Here is a 21,500-nt window from a genome sequence, read left to right on the forward strand (position 1 = left end):
ATTTGACTGTTACTCCCAAATTGCCCTATGAAAGGGTGTCATCCTTCCATCATTGCCCACATGCAGACACATATTGTAGATGGATTGCACATATGCTTTGTGACTGCTTTTTCACAACTATCCATCACATTTCCCATGTAGATGCTCTTTTCTTAAAAATGTTTAGAGATTTTATCTATTGCCTGACCAGTCGGTGGCACAGTGGATAAAGCACTGGACTGGGACACAGAGGATCCAGGTCCGAAACCCCAAGGTTACTGGCTTGTTTGTGTGCTCATCTGGTTTGAGAAAGGCTCACCAGCTTGAGCCCAAGGTTGCTGGCTTGAGCAAAGGGTCACTCACTCTGCTGTAGCCCACCCCCCATCAAGGCACATATGAGAGAGCAGTCAATGAACAACTAAAGTGCTGCAACAAAGAATTGATGTTTCTCATCTCTTTCCCTTCTGTCTATCTGTCCCTGTCTGTCCCTCTCTCTGTCTCTCTCTGTCTCTGACACACACACACACACACACACACACACAATTTATTTATTAATTTTAGAGGAAAGAGTGGACATGAGTGGGAAGCATCAACTCATAGTAGTTGCTTCTTGAGTGTGCCTTGACCAGGCAAGCCCCAGGATTTTGAACCAGCGACCTCAGCATTCCAGGTAGACGCTTTATCCACTGTGCCACCACAGGTCAGGCCCCATGTAGATTTTCTGTTTGCCATTTTATACTACTTATTAAAACCATATAAGTCAAGCTTTATAAAAAATTCAAACAACACGGGAGTATATAAAGTAAGAGGTAGATGTTTTCCACTAACGTGGTTTATTTTGGCAAGTTTGGCATTTAATCTGCTAGTTATTATATAATACTAGTACTCACAGGCACAAATGGGACTGTCCTATGCTTACTGTTCTGTCTCTTGCTTATCTTCATTTACTAGTATATTGTGATTGTCTCTTCATGTTAGCACATATAGGTCTACCTTATTTGAAAAGATGCACAATAAGCCAATATATGTATGTGCCAAAATATGTATATATGTAATCATGCGTCTGTTAATAGGTATATTGTGTGCCTTTCAGTTTTTTGCCACAACAAACAGTGCTGTGGTGCAGTGGTCCCCAACCTTTTTCGGGCCACGGACCAGTTTAATGTCAGAAAATATTTTCACGGACCAGCCTTTAGGGTGGGACAGATAAATGTATCATGTGACTGAGACAAGCGTCAAGAGTGAGTCTTAGACAGATGTAACAGAGGGAATGTGGTCATTTTTAAAAAATAAAACATCGTTCAGACTTAAATATAAATAAAATGGAAATAATGTAAGTTATTTATTCTTTCTCTGTGGACCGGTACCAAATGGCCCACCAGTACCGATCCGTGGCCTGGGGGTTGAGGACCACTGCTGTAGTGAACAAGCTTGTATGAATCCTAATTCTCATTGTAATAACTGGATTCCTGACCTGCCATGCTGATGTCCCATTATAAATTCAGTCATCTCTTATTTTGGGGTATTTAGGTCATTTCCATTTTCTTTTGAAGATAATGGTCATTGATTGATTAACTCATTCATTCACTCAATATTTATTGAGCATTGACTATGTGCCATGTGCTGGTCTAGTCCCTGGGATACAGCAGAGATGTCCCTGCTCTCATGGAGCTTACCCTTCTAGTTGGAGAGACAGGCTACAGACAAGTAAACACATGTATAGCTTCCCGTGGTGGTACGTGCTATGAGGAAAACTCACAGAGCATGTGGAAGTGGTGGGAGGTGTAAGCAAGCCACTCTGGGCAGAGAGGGAGACTGGTTATGAGGCTCATACTCTAGTCCAGATGCTGCTGTAAACTGCTATATGCATATCATTGTTTCCTCTTTTGGAATTATTATTTTTTTTTTGGTGTCTACTCGCAGGAATGAATGAAAGGGTGTGAACATTTGAGTGTCTCTTGGTGTGTACTGCCAAAATATTTTCCAAAATTGGTGAAACAAAGTGCCTCTAGCCACATTAGTGAGGCCACCAGCTTCTCTGCAGCCTCACTGGGCAGCCTCATTCACACCGCAGGCAAGCAGTGCAGCCTGGACAGGCTAAAGGAGTTGCTCGAGGTTACCCATCCTCCTTCTGTATCTCCAGATGCTCCCACTTGGTACTTTCTGATCCACTTACTTAGTAGAGTGACCTGGAGTAAGTCACTTAACCAGAGTAGAGGCTTGATATATCAATAGTTACCTGACTCTTTTCTGAACTCAGTATTTTTCTCCATGAGATGAATCAATGCCAAAAACAAATTGTGAAACACGATTTGTTTCAGTTGCCACCCAGTTCCCTTCTGCACTGTTCTTTTTCCACACCTCCCCCTCATCTTGCCCGGGCACTCCGCCCTGATCCTGGCACCCCGCCCTCCTCCTGGCAGTGGCGCTGAGGTATGTGCTAACACAGCTAGTGGCTTAATAGTCGATACTCCTCCCCTTTCCAAAGAAAAAGATTTTAATCTTCTTTGGGGCTTTCTGGAAACCAAGCCTTAATCTGGATTCTAGAAAAATGGTTTTAATGGTGGTAATTTTAGTCACTAGGGCATACATCAAATCTTAGGATGCTGGCATCTGCTGTCTTAGCCACGTGCAGAGCCAACTCCAGGAAAGTGAAGGAGGCCCAGGATTAGAGATTTCACCTTCACTGTGTCTCCTAAGCCTGTTCTTATCTCTTCATTTCCAGAAGAGACCCTCCCACTGGCACTGGCCCTGTTTGCATTTATTGGCTTCATGCTGATCCTGGTGGTTGTGCCGCTCTCCATCTGGAAGATGGGCCGGCTGCTCCAGTACTCCTGTTGCCCCGCGGTGGTGCTCCCCGACACCTTGGTAAGAGTGCTCTCTTTCCTTTCATTATGATACTGACCAGATGTGGTTTGGGCTCTGGTTGGGCATGGGCACATGTTTCCTGGTTGACCACCATTTGCACAAGGAGGGCAAAAGAGCATGTGCAGGACTTCACTTCTATCGGAGGGGCTGGGAGAGACCTCCCTTCTTCAAGGAGTGGGGACCTTCCTCAGTCAGGCCACTGCTGCTTGCCCCCAGGACCTGGCACAGCCGAGAGAGCAGGTGTGTTGCCCAACCATGGATGCTCAGTCATGCGGTCTCACCCTTCCAGACTGGCCTGCCCAGTGTTCCTGGCCCCTCCCCAGGATTGGAACAGCGCTTGTTCTGACACAATGTATTCAATTAAGGTGACCAACTTTTTTGCAATGAAAAGGAGGACAAAAATAAATTGAAGAAAAACAATATCGTAAAAGAAACATTTTATTCATTGCAACAATAATACACTGTAATATGATAAATGCATAATAAAAACATTTGTAATATTTTATATTGTAATTATGCTTACATGCCTATTAATTTTTAATAATAATTGTAAGATAAAAGTACTCATTTAGATACTAATAGGTCACATCACACGCAATGGATCAACTCTGCATCATTCGAATACGGACATTTACAGATAGATTAGTCTTCCAATATCAAAAAGGAGGACATGTAGGAGGACACTTTTTGAGGGAGGATGGAACTTACAAAAGAAGGACTGTCTTCCCTAAAGGAGGACGATTGGTCACGTTAATTCAGTTCACCTGCCAAGAGCCTCATTGGTTCCCAGGGTGAAGTAAATGGGTGCGACTATGGCAGGCATATACTGTGCTTTGCCTTTGGCTGGGAGCAGGGAACAATCTGGACTTGCCCCGTGACTACCAAAGGTTAGGGTTCCCATCTGTTTTCTCAGCTCCTTGCCAGCTCAGGATTCTTGCTTTACTCCTGAGGACACTGCTCTGAGGATCTCCTTGAGGGGAGGTCCTGTGTGCCCCTGCTAGGGTTGGGGAGAAGCAAAAGCAGATCTTCAGCAACCGCCCCCTCCGTGTCCCATCTGGCTGCCTCCTGCACCCCTCCCCCAACCTCAACACACAAAGCAGCGCAAAATCTAAACAAAACAACAAACAGAAACCATCCCATTCTTATCACCTCAGAGATTTCTTATCACTTTCTCCTGGGGGGAGGGAGTCAGCAGTCAGCTTCTCAGAAGCAATAGAGCTGGGACTGCATGCCAGCTCTCCATTCCTGTCACTTCTGCATCAGCCTGGAGTTAACTCTGGAAGGAGTCACACTTGTGACAGCTGCAAGGGCCATACACCCCCTACACAGGAGGAATGATTCGCCCTGATCCAGTCTTCAGGACACTCCTCCATACTGTGTTACCCTAAGCCTGCTCTCTTTTTCTCTCTGGTACTTCCCGGCAGTCTTAACTTTAGATGAGACTAGTCCAGGGTTGAGCACCAGGCACTGTGCTAAGGCTTTACATAGACAGTGTTGACTCCTTTCATTTCCCCCTTTTCATAATACTTAGCAGTGTTTCCCCTCCAGGCCACTGAGTGGTTTACTAAATGGTTTACTGCTAAACATGACGACAATGTGGTGTATCAAACATGGGAGACAGGGCAAGCCTCATCCCCTTCAGCATAAACCTGAGGGGCTCAGTTCCCTGAAGCATAAAAGAATGTGTATTCTGCAGCAGATGGGGTAGTGTTTTATAAATATTAGTTGGGTCAAAATGTTGGTTAATATTGTTCATATTCTTTGTATAGTTCTATTTGTTATTGAGAGAGAAAGACCCCAAAATCTCTGTGAGTATGGGTATGTTTATTTCTCATTTTATGTTAATTTTTCCTTCATATATTTTGAAGCTCTGTTTTAGAAGCATACATATTTATGGTTGATATATCTTCCTGAGTAATTGAGCCCTTTATCATCATAAAAGTTCCTCTTTATATCTGGCAATAGTCCTTATCTTGATATCTATATAGACTTTTTGTTGTTGCTGTTTACTGTTTGTATGGTTTATCATCTTTCCATCTTACTTCAAACTTATCTGTGTCTTCATATTTAAAGTGTATCTCTTATAGAAGCATATAGTTAGCCTTTTAAAAAAGTAAATCCATTCCAACAATCTCTGCCATTTAATTGGAATGTTCAGTCCATTAATGCTTAACTCTGGTCCTCTCTTGTTCTAACATTTGTGTTTGCATCCAGTATCTGTTTTCTGGTTCTTCAAGCTCGTAAAACTGTCATGGTTAATGGCACCAAGAGAGACCTACCCTCAGAAAAGAAACTGTAAAAAATGGGAAACTCACCCAGTGGCATTCTCTTCTTCTAAGTGTCAACTTTTTTCTTTTTTTTTTTTCATTTTTCCGAAGCTGGAAACGGGGAGGCAGTCAGACAGACTCCCGCATGTGCCCGACCGGGATCCACCCGGCATGCCCACCAGGGGCGATGCTCTGCCCATCTGGGGCGTTGCTCTGTTGCATCCAGAGCCATTCTAGCGCCTGAGGCAGAGGCCACAGAGCCATCCCCAGCACCCGGGCTATCTTTGCTCCAATGGAGCCTCAGCTGTGGGAGGGGAAGAGAGAGACAGAGAGGAAGGAGAGGGGGAGGGGTGGAGAAGCAGATGGGCGCTTCTCCTGTGTGCCCTGGCTGGAAATTGAACCCGGGACTCCTGCACACCAGGCCGATGCTCTACCGCTGAGCCAACCAGCCAGGGCCCTAAGTGTCAACTTTTGATTGCTCTCCAGTGACTTAAGGAAGTTAGTTTTATATTTTTGATCAGTTTTGAAGGTGTTATCTGTAGATATTTGCACTGCCTGTCACCACTCAGCTGAATAAGTAAGGACAGGGATTGAATCTTTATAGGCACTTTATCCAGATGGCAGGCAATCAGAGGAGATGAGGGGTCATGTACCCAAAGCCATCTCAACCTCCTATCGTGTCTTGTTAATGAGCAACAGAGTAAAGGGCCAGGAAAAGAACCATGTAAAGGGTCAGTTTCCTATACAATTTCAGGTGCACAGGAAGAGCCCTCAAATGACATGAACTCCTAAGAATCCTAATGCATTATGAGCCACAACCTACAAATAGCCTTTGGGGGAAACCAAACAACTTAGATGAGGCCAGAGACAAGGAGAGTCTATGAGAGAATGGCCACTTTCACCCATGCAAGATAGCTATCACTACCTGAACTAATGTTTGCTTCGCTGTTCTTCTGATCATCCTTCCTCCATCATTTCAGTGTTTGCTCCTACATGGATTCTTTTCCATAAGGCTTTTAGTTTTTATTCCATATTTTCTTTTCTTCTTTTTCCAAGTGAGAGGAGGAGAGATAGAGAGACAGATTCCTGCATGTACCCGACCGTGATACACCCAGCATTCTGGGGCTGATGCTTTGCCTATTTTGGGCCATGCTCACAACTGAGCTATTTGTAGCACCTGAGGTAAAGGCTCCAGGGAACTGTCTTCCATGCCCTGGGCTGATGAGCTCGAACCAATTGAGCCATGGTTGCAGGAGGGGAAGAGGGGGAGAGGTGGAGAAGCAGATGGTTGCCTCTCCTGTGTGCCCTGACTAGGAATTGAACCCAGGACATCCACACACTGGGCTGACACTCTACCACTGAGCCAACTGGCCAGGGCAATTCTGTATTTTTTTAAGTAGAAAATTTCTTGCATATACGCATTTCCCATAGCGCTGTGTGAAAAGTAGATCACTAATGTCCATTAAATCCCAAAAAGATTCTGCAGTTGATGATTCACCACTGCCATCTCCCCTTCTCAGTTTGACTAGTATACTCTAACTGCATTTCAGTTTGCATTAGTTATAGATGATCTTGCAAACTATTAAAAAGCAACTTCCAGCTATTTTTGCAAAATCCACACATCTTTCCAGCTGAACCACAGAAAATTACCAAATGGAAATTCTTGACAACTCTTTAAAAAGCTCTATTGAGCTGGTGTTTAATTTATCTGCTTGGATTAAATATTTTATGTCCACATCTATAATTTTACAGTTAGTGTTGGTTGCACTCTGAAATGCACCATTAAGAATATCTTTGCATTCAAGTTGGTATCACCAAGTAGCATTCTTAAGCAGAAGTATATATACAAGGAAAATTATATTAAGACTTCTCAGTATATATTCCCTATTTTAAAATATAATTGCTTCTCCCTGTCTTTCATTTATAGCTGCTTCATGGTTATGGAGGCTTTGGTGTTAATGGGTCGTCCTTTCCTTTCCCTGGCTCACTTTATTCTGTCTTTTCTTGCTGTCACATTCCACTGTAATGTGGGTGGCCCGCAAAAAGTTGGTCCCAAGTTAGTCATTCTTCCATGGACCATCCCAAGTGTGACTTTGCATGCTTCATAGAAATGGAGTTTCTGAGATCAGATGCCCTGGGGCCCAGATAGTTAGAAAAAAAAAGTGTGCAGTGTAATGAATGTAATTCAATAAGGCTAGGTGGTGGGGACCAGGGCAAACACTCCAGCTAAGGAAAGCAGCTGCTTCTCAGTTCCAGCAGGTTGCTGCCAAGAAGGGATGTATGTGAGTCAGAGCTGTAAGATCTTCAAGTTTTAAATGAGAAACCAAAACAGAATTCCAGACTCATATGAGAAATCTCCTGATTTTTAAATATTGAAAACTAATTCAAACTAATATATATATATATATATATATATATATATATATATATATATATATATATATATATATATATTCAGTTATATATATATAAACTGAACCTTGCTTGGAAGTTTGTTTTAACCTGTGGAACAACAGTTTTGCACCTTCTAAAATTTGGAGGTTCTTCTGTTTTACTTTATGTTCTAGAAGTATACTCTCCAAAAACAGTAGCCACTCACTATATGCAACTTGAAATGTGGCTAGTCCCAATTGAGATGTGCTATAAATATAAAATACACAAGGGATTTTGAATACTCAGTTCAAAAAGAGAATATAAAACATTTTATTAATGTTTTTGTATTAGTTACATGTTGAAATGATATTTATTTTAAATAAAATACAGTGTGTCTGTAAAGTCATGGTGCACTTTTGACCAGTCACAGGAAAGCAACAAAAGATGATAGAAATGTGAAATCTGCACCAAATAAAAGGAAAACCCTCCTAGTTTCTGTAGGATGATGTGGCAGCATGTGCGCATGCACAGATGATGACGTAACACTGTGTATACAGCGGAGCAGCCACGGCCATGCCAGTTGAGATGTGGACGGTACAGAGGAAAGTTCAGTGTGTTCTGTGGCTCGCTAAATTCAAATCCGTGACCAAAGTGCAACGTGAATATCGGCGCGTTTATAACGAAGTGCCACCACATAGGAATAACATTACTCGGTGGGATAAGCAGTTGAAGGAAACCGGCAGTTTGGTGGAGAAACCCTGTTCTGGTAGGCCATCAGTCAGTGATGAGTCTATAGAGGCTATACGGGAGAGCTACCTAAGGAGCCCTAAAAAGTCTGTGCGTGAGCCCACATCGAACTGCACTGAATAGGTATGAAACTGGGAGAGTTTTCCTTTTATTTGGTGCAGATTTCACATTTCTATCGTCTTTTGTTGCTTTCCTGTGACCAGTCAAAAGTGCACCATGACTTTACAGACACTGTATAGTATTAAATTTAATTTTACTCATTTCTTTTTACTTTTAAAAATGTGCTACTAGAGAATTTTAAATTGCATCTGTAGCTCACATTATATTTCTACTGGATAGTGCTGCTCCAGAAAAAATACTAAAATATAAGCACTGCAGGTTTAGTTAGCCAATGTCCTGAGAATCTAACTGGACCAGCAGCTGTGAACTGGTGGTGGGTTCCACAAAGGTGCCCCCACTCCGTGAGCCCTGCTTGTACTCTGTCCTTTCCCATGAATTGCCCGAGGACACCAACGTGGAGATCCCCTGAAGCTGCCTCCTTACAAACAAGCATTAAGGGCAGCTGACTTGATGAAGCTGATACATCCTGGGGACTGAGCTGGAGGAAACCAGTGTGCCTATTTATCTGTCTGTGCCCGCGTGCCACTCTCTGGAGTGATAGAGGGGAGGGGCGTGGGGGATGACTGCAGAAGAACGTAGTGGGGGTGAGCAGGCTAGAATTGGCTGGGGGTGGGGAGCCCTCTGAAAAGTTTGTACCTCACCTGCATTTTTACAACCAGTTATGGTTATGTATTGGGGTTACTGGGAGAAGATGTCAGGAACATGAAATATGAGTAGGAAAGAGACTTATGTTTCAGGAGCACCATCTCTGGACTGGGCATCTTGCTGTATGTAGTGCATTTCAGACCAGGTCATTATTTTCAGGGTTCTTTGCTAGAATAATGTTAGATTTTTTTGACCAGAATATAGCTGGGTCCCCCAGAGAGCGGAGCACTGATGAAGCAGGGTCCCAACATATCTGTGGTCAGTGAACTGGAAGGCATCTCAGTCAATGTTGGAAGCCCTGATCTAGGAGTTAGAATTGCTTTGGGGCTGGCTCTTTGGATGCTTGAAAGTTAATTAAACAAATAATTGGGATTTTTGTCATAGTCTCTACAATAACTACTACTTTAGTTCTACTATTCATCTAAATAATATTAATGGAAATTATTTTTCAGAAAATCACCAGTTCACCCCAGAAGTTAATCAGCTGCAGGAGGGAAGAGGTGGAGGCCTGTGCCATGACCGTGCAGTCCCCCGAGGAGCTCTTCAGGACCTGGATCTAGCAGGCTCAGGGAAGGCCCGATGAAGCTGAAAAACCTGGTCTGCATGACACAGGAGCTATGAGAGGAAGAGGCTGTGCTTCTGTTTTCCTCCAAGGACAAGAGAAGTCAGAAGAGTCTTCTGTGCCCATTTCTAGAAGCAACTATCAAAGGCAGAGTGGTCTGGCAGACAAAGCACTGAGTGGGGGCAAGAGCTGTGCCTGTAGAACTGGATCTCTGTCATACGCTAGCTGAATGACCCTGGGGAGAGGGACTTTGTCGCTCTGGCCCTCAGTTTTCTTATCTATAAAATGGGTGAATTTACTATACCACTGTTACACTATATATATTCAGCACTGGCAGAGCTGCAGGGAAATTGGTGACACGTTACATTGTGGTTGGTTCAGCTATTCTGAAGAGCAGTATATAAAAGTATAACAAGAATAGTCAGAGACTCTATACATCAGCTGGCTTGGAGATCCCACTTTCCTACAGGAAACCTTGAGAAGGAAAGAAACGGTGGGTACAAAGGTGTTGATTTCACGTTAACCCAGATGGCTATGCATAGGTAGAGGGCTCAGCCTGCTCTACAATGACTGGGAGGGAGGCGCAGCCACACTGAAACACGAGTGCTGTGGGTGCATGAAATACTACGAAGGGTGAATAGTTTGTGCACATCGAGGACAGCAGCTAAAATGTATGTGTATGAGATGACAGTGCAGAAGGATAACAATAAGTTTGTTATTTGCTGTAGAGTTTTGTTAAAGTATAGAATTAAAAATAAAAAGGGTCACCCTGGGTAATCTTTTTGTTTTTGTTTTTTCTTCAAAAAAAAAAAGCAGTCTTTAGGATTCTAGTTACATCAAAAAGCTTGAGTCCAGAGAGGGCCCTGAAGACAACCTTTGGTTAGGAGGTGTGGGGGCAACCTTAGGTCAGGGATGGGGCAGAGGAAGAACAAGGGGGCAGCCTCTGGCCACATGAGAACCCTGACTGAGGCAGCTGGGCAAAGCCTCACCTGGTCAGGGTGCTCCTGGGTCTTCCTGGAGGCCTCACTCCACAGGAAATCCCGTTGGGGACTTCTTTTCCTTAAGTCTACTCACTCAGGGTGTCTTTAGCCCCTTCCAGGACCTACCTCTGTAAGACCTCCTGTTCTTTTCCTCCACCAGGACAGGATAAGAGGGCCAGAGAGAGGATGGAGGTAGAAAGTTTTTTGCGGGATGAAGGGATAGATGGGCAAGGCCTGTGCCTCCCTCCTTAGCCCCTACACCTCCAGCTCTGGAGCTTCTGAGCTGGTTTGTTTCCACACCCACTTCCTGGTCCCCTTCCAGCCAGCCCAGGGGTGGGGACGGTCTAACTGCCTCAGCCAGGTGTTTCCCGCCTACCACCCTCTCTCCACCTGGTGGGGTTTCAAGTAGTCAAAGGATGGGCTATCTCTAAGAAGATGAGTCCCCTTAAGATCTTTTCCTTCGTACCATTTTTTTTCTGCTTTTGTGTTAATTCTTTCATAAAGAGTATTTGTTAATTTTCTATTTGGCCTAAACTGGAAACATATTTTTAGTTTGCAAAAGTAAAGACTATATGACTACACTGATCATCCTTCTCCTTCTTCTGTCTTCCCAGGCCCTTCACCCTGGCCACTATCTCTATCCTGTGCAAACCCAGAACCCAGAAATGACACATGACTACCCTCCGCATGAGTCTCTCTCACAGTCAGTCCCAGTGCCCACACACTGTTGCTGGCATAAATAGTTATATAGAACATTCTCTCTCTCTCTTTTTAAGACTTTATTTATTCATTTGCGGGGGGGGGGGGTGTGTGTGTGTGTGTGGAGCAAGAAGTATCAGCTCCCAGATGTGCCTTGACTGGACAAGCCCAGGGTTTCAAACCAGTGACTTCAGCATTCCAGGTCAACGTTTTATCCACTGCACCACCACAGGTCAGGCAGAAGCTTCTCTTGATTATTCTGTTTTCCCATGTCCTCAACATACATTTGTTGAGGCCCTAACACACTAGACATTAAACTAGTCCCTAATAAGAGATAGGCTGACTTCTCTGTTCCTGGTTACCTTCTTCTCTCTCCTGGAGCACTAAGTCCTGACACTCCAGGCCTCCTCCCCTCCCCTCTGGGACACTTTAACAATTAAAAGGAGCACAATTAATAACTACAACAGGTCAAAAATGAAGACTGACCATGTCTTGCAGTCCTTGCAATAGCTCAACCCAGTAGATCAAGCCCAGCTCTCTCAGTCCCGCCTTCAGGAAACAACTGCCAGGGTCCAACAAACAAAAACCCAATAAAGGAGAATCCAAAAGGAGAATCTTGACTGACATCAATTGACACAATATATTTGAAAAATTATGAGTCCATAAGGAGACACAAAAAGAGCAAATGTTAATACAGTGAATTCTCAAAAAAAAGATGACTGGAATGCATTTCTATTTAGTCTTATTATTCAATTATTAAATTGTATTGGGCTTATTAACTCACTGTATCAATGAAGAATGCTAGTAAATGTAAACACACCAATCAGAAGGCATTTTTGTCCACCACCACCATTTCTTGGCCCAAGCCAGGACCCCCTCCCACGTGCATGACTCCTCACCAGCTGCTCCACCTGCAATCTTTCCTCATCTGCCTGTCACCTATCCTGCCAGGAATTCCGTGGCTAAATTAAGATTGTAGACTATCTGCTCCACCATCTTTTATTAATAATAATAATAATTATTATTATTATTTTAGTGAGAGGAAGGGAGGCAGAGCGACAGACTCTGGCATGTGCCCCAACCGGGATCCACTTGGCAAGCCCACTTGGGGGCAATGCACTGCCCATGTGGGGCAGTTGCTCTGTTATTCAGTCTAAAGCCAGTAGACACAGCCATCACCACAGCCGCCTGGCCCATGCAGGTTCACATTTGATTCGGACAGATGGTAATGAAACAATGGAGCCAAGAACTGGTGGGCCATTACCTTTAATCCTAGCTTGCACCGGTGGGCAAGTAAAAACACACACGGGGCTCCAAAACCCACTCATTCAGTGCTCACAAAGCTACTGACTTATCCAAGTTTACTAGAATCAAAGGTTTCTAGCTCACTAGCCTTATTCACCTCTGTTCCCCATCTCCTTCTCTCTGCACAAACTGGCTTCTCTTTCAGCATTCTGCTATCTTGGCTGCTTCTCCTGGCCTCCTCTACGTGGCCTTTCTCTGCTCTCCTCTAATGCTAATCTCAGGACCCGAGAGAGAGCAAGCTCCTGGTCTGCTCCACTTTATAGTGTAGAAACCACAACCTTTAATCCAATATACAAACAAGGAAGTCTCAGATACAAAGTCACTCATCTGAGGCATAATGGGATTCCTCATGAGAGTGCACCACCCCACATCAAAAAGGGTGGGAAAGACTTAGTCTCATGATGGCGAACCTATGACATGAGTGTCAGCACTGACAAGCGTAGCCATTTTTGATGACATGCGGCTGCATAACAGAAAAGTATGGGGCTGCATGCTGAGAAGGACGTTTCATCCACGGCTCCTGCACAGCCAGGTGCAGTAGCCGAGGATAAAACATTTGCTGTAGCGTAGACACTCTGTGCCGGAGGTCTGTAGGCCAAAACAACAGAACTCCGGCACAGAGCATCTAGTTCTGGGACTTCCGGTTAGGCTGTTAGGGGATCTTTGACCTCACGGCGGAGCAGGGAGCAGCAAAATGCCACTGGGGACGCATCTCTGGGGGCCCTGTGATCGCCATTACCAGCAACCACATAATCATAGCAACCATCATCCAATCTACTGTTCTGGGGTGTCATGGATTTCTAATTGACTATCATTACTGAGATAAGTGAGGGGGAGGGTGGGAGAGGCGAAGGCCTGTGCTATGGGTGCCATTTCCTGTCATTAGAAATAGCTGCAGCCATCTTAATTTACATAAGATGCAACTTGCAGAATTTCAAGACAGCATCTGGGCTCAGGTGTTTGTTGACGTGAGGTCAAGCTTGAGAATCTGGAAAGGTGCCGCTTGGAGAATCAAGAGGAGTGCCACTACGAACAGGAAATTTGGAGTGCCTGAAACCGATTACCAGACACTTTTAGCACCCTGAAAAATATAGCAATGGCTTTACTCACAATTTTCCCTCTATGTACTTTTGTGAGACCTTATTCTCAGTGTTAAATAATATCAAAACCAACAAAAGAAAAAGATTGACAGATGAAGTTAGTAGCGCTTGCTTGGGCTTGAAGTGTACAAAATACCAACCTTCAATTGAAGATTTAGCCAATGAAATTCAGCAACAAAAAAGTCACTAATAGGCAGGTTAAAGAATTCCCCCTTCCCCTCACTTATCTTAGTTCATGGCACCCCACACAAGTTAAATAATATCAAGACCAACAAAAGAAACAGACTGACAGATGAACAAAGAAGTTACTAATTCCAGTCTACCTGAATCATTACCAGCTAGAAGCAGCGGTCATTGGGACTTGGACATGAGCTGCAAAGTATAGAATGGTGACAACAATTCCAGTGCCATGAGGACTTTTCCTGGATGTGGACTTTTCTGGACTCCTGCTCCTTGTGACAGCTCCTAATAGACTGAACTGTGGTTGGGTTGCATTTTTCAGGGATTTGGCATGGTGATAGGGCCAACTTGGACTTGGTGAACATGTTAAGGACACTACTCTTTTATGGATTCTTGCTGTATTGGCCAAAAGTTTGCTTAAAGGCTTTTAATCACTGTAAAAAAAAAAAAAAATAGAAGACTGGATAAAGAAGATGGGGCACATATACATACATCATGGTATACTATTCAGCTAGAAGAAATGATGACATCGGATCACTTACAGCAGAATGGTGGAATCTTGATAACAATATGCGGAGTGAAATAAGTGAATCAGAATAAAACAAGAATTGCAGGATTCCATACATTGGTGGGACATAGAAGCGAGACTAAGGGTCATGGACGGGAGTGGGGTGGTAATGGGGGGTGGGGGAGGGAAGGAGGGAGAGGGGGAGGGGAGGGGGAGGGGTACAGAGAGAACTGGATAGAGGGTGACGGAGGGCGATCTCTCTTTGGGTGATGGGTATGCAACAGAACTGGATGACAAGATAACCTGGAAATGTTTTCTTTGAATGTATGTGCCCTGATTTATTGATGTCACCCCATCATAATAAAAATTTATTTATCAAAAAAAAAAAAGTCACTAAGCAGGTAAGTTAAATAATTATTTTTTGGTTTATTAAATACAGTTATATATTACAATTATACATTTTTGTTTTTTAAACTATAAATATCATGAAAAAAAATTATGGTTTTTTTCTCGAAGTGACACACCACTTGAGTTATGTGAATTTTGACACACCAAGCTCAAAAGATTGCCTATCACTGGCTTAGTCCTAAAACCAAGCCCCAGGCTACAAAGATCCTGCTAGTCCACAGCCCGCCCCCAACACACATTAATATAATCACACCCATCCCAAGCAAGAAGGGCAACTAATATCACCTGGGCAACAGGCTTCCACGTGGGCAGCGCCATCTTTAATAAAGTGAGCATAATATATTTTATCTGCCCAACATTCAGCAACCGAGCCATCCTCAGTTCTCCAGGCCAGCTTGCTCAAACCAATCAAGCCATGGCTGCTGGAGGGGAAGAGAGAGAGGGAAAAGAGAGAGAGAGAGAGAGAGAGAGAGAAGGAAGAAGGGTGGAGAAGCGGTCGGTGGCTTCTCCTGTGTGCCTTGACTGGGAATGTGTGGGTCAAATAAGTTTGCAAATATGATGTATAGGTTTGCTCACTTATAGTTTGCATTGGGTGTGGGGGTCAGGTTGTAAGCAGGCAGGGTTTTTATAGCCTAAGGCTTAGTTTAAGACTAAGCTTTTCCCCACGCCCTTGACTGTTGCATGATGTGGCGTGGTGCACTCTCATGAGGAATCCCATTATGCCTCAGATAAGTGACTGTAAAGCCAGAAGCCACAGCCAGGGCCACCATCACAGCAGCCACCCGGCCCATGCAGGTTCGCATTGGATTCGGACAGTCGGCAAAGAAACAATGGAGCCAAAAACTGATGGGCTGTCATCTTTAATTCTAGCTTGCACCCGGCGGGCAAGTAAAAACATACACTGGGCTCCAAAACCCACTCACATTCAGTGCTCACAAAGCCACTGACTTATCCGAGTTTCCTAGAATCAAAGGTTTCTAGCTCACCAGCCTTATTCTCCTCAGTTCCCCATCTCCTTCCTTATCCCAGATACAAACTCTGCACAAACTGGCATCTCACTCAGCACTCCGCCATCTTGGCTGCTTCTCCTGGCCTACTCCACGTGGCCTCCTTCTGCTCTCTGCTCTGCTCTCTCCTCTAATGATAATCTCAGGAACCAAGAGCGCAAGCTCCCGCTCCATCCCCATTTTATAGTGTAGAAATCCAAACCCTTAATCCAATATACAAAATAGGGAAGTCTCTAATACAAAGTCACCCTCTGAGGCATGATAGGATTGTACCAACCCACATCAAAAATGGGTGGGAAAGGCTTAATCCCAAAACCAAGCCCCAGGCTACAAGGATTCTCCACACACATTAATATCACCTGGGCAACGGCCTCTTTAACAAAGTGAGCATAATACATTTTATCTGCCCAACAGTGACTTTGTATCAGAGACTTCCTTGTTTGTATATTGGATTAAAGGTTTTGATTTCTACACTATAAAATGGGGCAGAGGAGCCCATGCTGGAGGAGAGCAGAGAAAGGCCACGTGGAGGAGAGGAGAGGCAGCCAAGATGGTGGAGTGCTGAAGGAGAAGGCAGTTTGTGCAGAGTTTGTGCAGAGAAAAGGCAGTTTGAGAAGAGTTTGTGCAGAGAAAAGGAGGTGAATAAGGCTGGTGAGGTAGAAACCTTTGATTCTAGGAAACTTGGATAAGTCAGTGGCTTTGGGAGCCCTGAATGGAAAGGGAAGTGTTCTCCCACTGTGTGTATTTCTTGCCGGCCGGGTGTGAGCTAGGATTAAAGGAAATGGCCCACCAGTTCTTGGCTCTGTTGTTTCATTACCATCTGTCCAAATCAAATGCGAACCTGCAGGGCCCAGGAGGCTGTGATGGTGGCTATGGCTACTGGCTTTACAGAATGGAATTCGGGACATGCTGGCCAATGCTCTACCACTGAGCCAACAGGCCAGGGCCACCACATCTCTTAAAAACAACGTTCTCCTTATTTTCTATGAGCCTTATTTTTCTTTAGGCTAACTTTCTGTGGGTGCAGATCTCTGTTTCCTTTCAATCGGCCTGAGTCACTTCCTTCAGCAAACCCTCAACTTCTGGATCCCACCTGGAGGGATCTCATTACGTCCTCAGGTGTCTGGCGCCACCTTGTGTTGAGTACTGGAAAATGCCTTCTTCTGTTCCCACTCGCTGAGTAAGGCGGGGCCTCTTGCATAGAGAGTGGAAAGCTCAAACTTCCTGGAAGGAAAACTCAGTTATAAAACTTCCACGGGAGTGGTTCCTCAGAAACCTTCACTTGTCATTAGTGGATTTAGAGTTTAGTAGCCACAGTCTCCTCACTTGTGCTCACATGGCTCATTCTCCCTGCTGGGCCCTTGGCCTCGGCCTCCTTCTCACGTGCTGCCCTTCCCTATCTCTTAACCCGCTCCCTCGCCCCCGTGTGCCCTTGCTAGCCTATCCCTGGACTAGACGGATTTTCTGGGGAGTATGCCTCAGACCACAACTCAGGATAAGGATTTATGTTAAACCACTGTGGCGTCCAACCTGTGAAATTTGAAAATGCCATACAAGAGTAGATTGAAAATTACAGTTTCCTTTTGCTGTCTCATGGCTTCAGGTCCTCAAGCACGGAACAACAAAGCCTGGAAAACCCCCTCCTTGCCAGAGGGCGGGAGCACGCACATGTGGGAACGAGGCTCACAAAGGACAGACCCAGCCCTTCCTGCCTCCCTCAGGGAGGCTGCGAGCCCTGCAGAGGCTGTACAATCCCATTAAGGACCTTGGAGGGAAAACTGAGCCGGGGCCTTTTCAGGTACCTGTAAAATCCTCAAGAACAAAAGCACAAACCCTCCTCCTGTGGAGGAGGTATATGTCCCAGGCCCCTCTATTGGACTCCATTGGGGAAATTTTTAAAAACCACTTTTAAAAACCTGGTTGTTGGAAAAAATGAGTGCCTGTACAAACCACAGGAACTCCCATATTTGCCTCTTGTACTTAAACCACATACCTCCAAATTTCCTGGCGGTGCCAGTAAACCCTCTACCAAACTGCTGCAGGGTAAGATGAAGCCTACACACATCAGCTTGGGTTTCTAGCCTTAGCAGGTCATACCCCAGAACTAGGGCCCTCTCATGTCATCCCACCCCCATTAGCTGCTTTCAGATGAAGCTTGTTTCGTTGACATTAACTCACCACTGTCTCACCTTCACTTTTGAGTCTTGAAATTGGAAATAGATCAAGATAGAATATCCACTCCCTCCCCAAATTAAGCCCAAATTACAGACAGCTAATGGGGTGGAAATAGACTATATTTTTTTCTTTTCTTTTCTTTTTTTTTTTTAGAGAGAGAGAGATAGACAGGAAGGGAGAGAGATGAGAAGACTCAACTAATAGTTGAGACATTTTAGTTGTTCATTGATTATTTCTTATATGTGCCTTGACTGGGAGGCTTCAGTTGAGCCAGTGACCCCTTGCTCAAGCCAATGACTTTGGGTTCAAGCCAGCAACTATGGGATCCTGTCCATGACCTCATGCTCAAGCTGGCAACCCTGCACTCAAGCTGGGTACCTTGGTGTTTTGAACCTGGGATCTCAGTGCCTCAGGTCGATGGTCTATCCACTGTGCCACCACCAGTCAGGCAAGACTACTGTGTTTTTATGAAGAGTTTTTAATTTAGCAGATGGCTGCAAGTAGATTCTGAAGTTTAAACATGTGTAATTGTAAGCAGCTCAGTTTTAATTTAGAAAATTTCTTTGTTGGATAAAGGATTTGTCTCCTTCCTTTTTCTTTCCTTCCTTCAGTTATCTTCCTCCCTCCCTCCTTTCCTTCCTTTCCTTCTTTCCCTCCCTCCCTCCCTCCCTCCCTCCCTCCCTCCCTCCCTCCCTCCCTCCCTCCCTCCCTCCCTTCCTTCCAACTCTGAGAGAGAAATTTAACTTTGTTTCGCAAAGACAAGCCTCAGATTGAAGAACTGAAAAGAAGCTTGGGTCTGAGGTGTGGTTCAAAACATGTTGCCCATATCATAGAATTGTACACTTGAAATCCGTATAATTTTATTAACCAATGTCATCCCAATAAATAATAATAAAATAAGAAACATGTTGACTAAAAGCAAAAAGCTAGGTCCTAGAGATGTGTGCAGTATTGGTGGTGGTGAGTATATGCAGGAGCTGGGGCTGGACTGTCTTTGCCCAGGGGGTGGTGCACAGGCCCCTCTTCTTGCCTTCTTACCCCAATTGGTTGTTGGAGCTTCAAGGCTTGGGCTGATCAGCCCAGGCCAGGCGGGGCTAATGGTGCATCCCAGGAGAGAACAGGAGCCCTTCTGAGCCTGGTGGAGTAGTAGTCTGCCCTATGTGGTATTAATATCTGTGCCTTAGGTCTTATCAGAAAGTCCTGAGTCCCCTCCAAGGTTCCTTACCGTGAGAGGGAGGCTCGGCAAGGCTTCTGGCACTCTAGCTCTCTAGGAGGTTGATGTTGAACTGTCTGCCCTACGTCAGCTGTCACGGAGAGGCATCTGCTCTCCTGCGCAGGACAGGACAGGACAGGACAGGTTGGGATTTCTGTTTAAAGCCACTAATCAGTAAGTTCTTCCTATCAATGAGGGAGAGTGTTACCGCTTGGTTTTCCTTAGTGTATTGTTTAGGTTCCTTTCTCTTTGGTTTTTGTATATCTTTTATAGGTCTTTGGTTTGTTATTACCATGAGCTTCATGTATACAATTCCATATCAATAGCAGTCTATTGTAAACTGATAAGGGTAAAAGTTCAAATATATTCTATAAGGACTACATTTTTACTCTCCCCTCCATGCTTCATGTTATTGATGTCATGTTTTAGGTCTTATTGTGTTGTGTATCTTCTAAGTACTTACTGTAGTTTGAGTTGAGTTTGCTACTTTTTTTCATTTGACCTTCGTGGTGGCTTTTTAAATGTCTCATTTGCTCTATTTATTAGCTATTTGACTTCACCTGTGAGATTTCCCCCTTTCTTTTATTTTCTTTTTTCTGGCTATAGCCTTTGCTTTTATGCTTAAAGAAGATCCCTTAACCTGACCTGTGGTGGCTCAGTGGATAAAGCGTCATCTTGGAATGCTGAGGTCTCCAGTTCAAAACCTTGGGCTTGCCTGGTCAAGGCACATATGGGAGTTGATGCTTCCTGCTCCTCCCCTGCTTCTCTCTCTCTCTTCACTAAAATAAATAAATAAAAATTTAAAAAAGAATTAAAAAAAAGCTCCTTTAACATTTCTTGTAAAGCTGATTTAATGGAATGAACTTGAATTTTTTGCTTGTCTAGGAAACTCCTGTATTTCTCTTTCAGTTCTAAATGAGAACCTTGCTGGGTGAATTGTTTTAGGTCCTAGGTTCCTCTTTCAGCACTTTAAAGTTGTTCTGTCATTTTCTTCTGGACTGTAAAATTGCTGCTGAAAAATCAGCTGATGGCTTATGGGTTTCCTTTGTATATAATTGTTTTCCCCTTGCTTCCTTTATCATTAACCTTTGCCATTTTAATTACAATGTGTATGTCTTGGTGGGTCTCTGGGCATTCGTCTTGTTTGTAATTCTCTGTGCTTCCTGGACCTGGATGTTCGTTTCCTTTCCCAGGTTAGAAAATTTTCAGCCAATATTTCTTTAAAAAAATCCCCAACTATTTCTTTTTTTTTTTGTAATCAAACAAAAGTTTATTTATGTAAACTATTAAAAGACACCTAAATATGTTTTCTGGGTTTTTTTGTTGTTGTTTCTTTTTACAGAGACAGAGAGAGAGAGAGAGTCAGAGAGAGGGATTGATAGGGATAGACAGGAACGGAGAGAGATGAGAAGCATCAATCATCAGTTTTTTGTTGTGACACCTTAGTTGTTCATTGATTGCTTTCTCATATGTGCCCTGACCGTGGGCCTTCAGCAGACTGAGTAACCCCTTGATCGAGCCAGCAACCTTGGGTCCAAGCTGGTGAGCTTTTGCTCAAAAGATGAGCCCATGCTCAAGCTGGCAACCTTCAGGTCTTGAACCTGGGTCTTCCGCATCCCAGTCTGATGCTCTATCCACTGCACCAACACCTGGTCATTAGAAAGCATATTAGAAAGCATAGTAAAGAATACATCATTTAGTCCTTTTCTTGTATATTATTCTGTGTCCACATTCTCTGCATCTGATTGGACCCCTGGATTTTATTTCATTTTTTCTGTGACAGTCTCCACAGATATATATCATTGGCTGCTCCTTTGGGGGTTGGATGTCCTCCTGGGTGTCCATTGTTACTTCCTCTCTCAACAGACACACGCACCTGAAGATGAGGGAAGAATACTGAAATCACTTCCAATAGCTAAACAGCTAAACTGAAAGAAGCCAGGCAAATGATTAACGGAATCCACCCAATTCCCAGCTCTCCCATATCTAACCCCATATGGGACCTTTAAGCTTCAAACGTCTTTTCAGTTTGGGCTCAATTACACGCCCCCAAATCCCAACCAGTCAACCTCCTACCCACGTAACACACCCCCAACTATTTCTTTAAATAGTTTCCATTCCTTTTTCTCTTTCTTCTTCTGAGATTCCTAAATTGTGAATGCTTGAGAGCTTGATGTTATTCCTAGAGGTCCCTTAAACTGTCCTTGTTTTTTTTCTTTTTGCTGTTCTGATTGGTTGATTTCTACTAGTCTATCTTTTAAGTCACTGATGTTTTTCTGTATTAGCTAATCTGTTGATTCCTTCTAATGTATTTTACATTTAAGTTATTGTGTTCTGGAGGTCTGCTTGGTTCTTTATTATACT

At 44.0% G+C, this 21,500-nt stretch overlaps 1 protein-coding gene and 1 pseudogene across 2 annotated transcripts in view; one reads left to right on the top strand and one right to left on the bottom strand.

Moving 5' to 3' along the window:
• Positions 1-10,338, top strand: part of IL20RB (interleukin 20 receptor subunit beta) — a 36,108-nt gene extending 25,770 nt beyond the window's left edge. Inside the window, exons 6-7 of one of the 2 annotated variants that reach the window (XM_066351496.1) lie at positions 2,705-2,847; positions 9,452-10,338. In XM_066351496.1, the coding sequence (XP_066207593.1) occupies positions 2,705-2,847; positions 9,452-9,559 (251 nt within the window). In that variant the 3' untranslated portion in view covers positions 9,560-10,338. Of the gene's footprint in view, positions 1-2,704; positions 2,848-3,063; positions 3,249-9,451 lie in introns of those variants that run through there. The other variant, XM_066351495.1, reaches the window with a different exon arrangement.
• Positions 10,339-20,828: 10,490 nt separating this feature from the next.
• On the bottom strand, positions 20,829-20,981 carry LOC136382325 (DNA-directed RNA polymerases I, II, and III subunit RPABC4 pseudogene; annotated as a pseudogene).
• Positions 20,982-21,500: the final 519 nt, after the last annotated feature.

The sequence above is a fragment of the Saccopteryx leptura genome, chromosome 10 (genome assembly GCF_036850995.1).
Source record: "Saccopteryx leptura isolate mSacLep1 chromosome 10, mSacLep1_pri_phased_curated, whole genome shotgun sequence".
Taxonomy (NCBI): domain Eukaryota; kingdom Metazoa; phylum Chordata; class Mammalia; order Chiroptera; family Emballonuridae; genus Saccopteryx; species Saccopteryx leptura.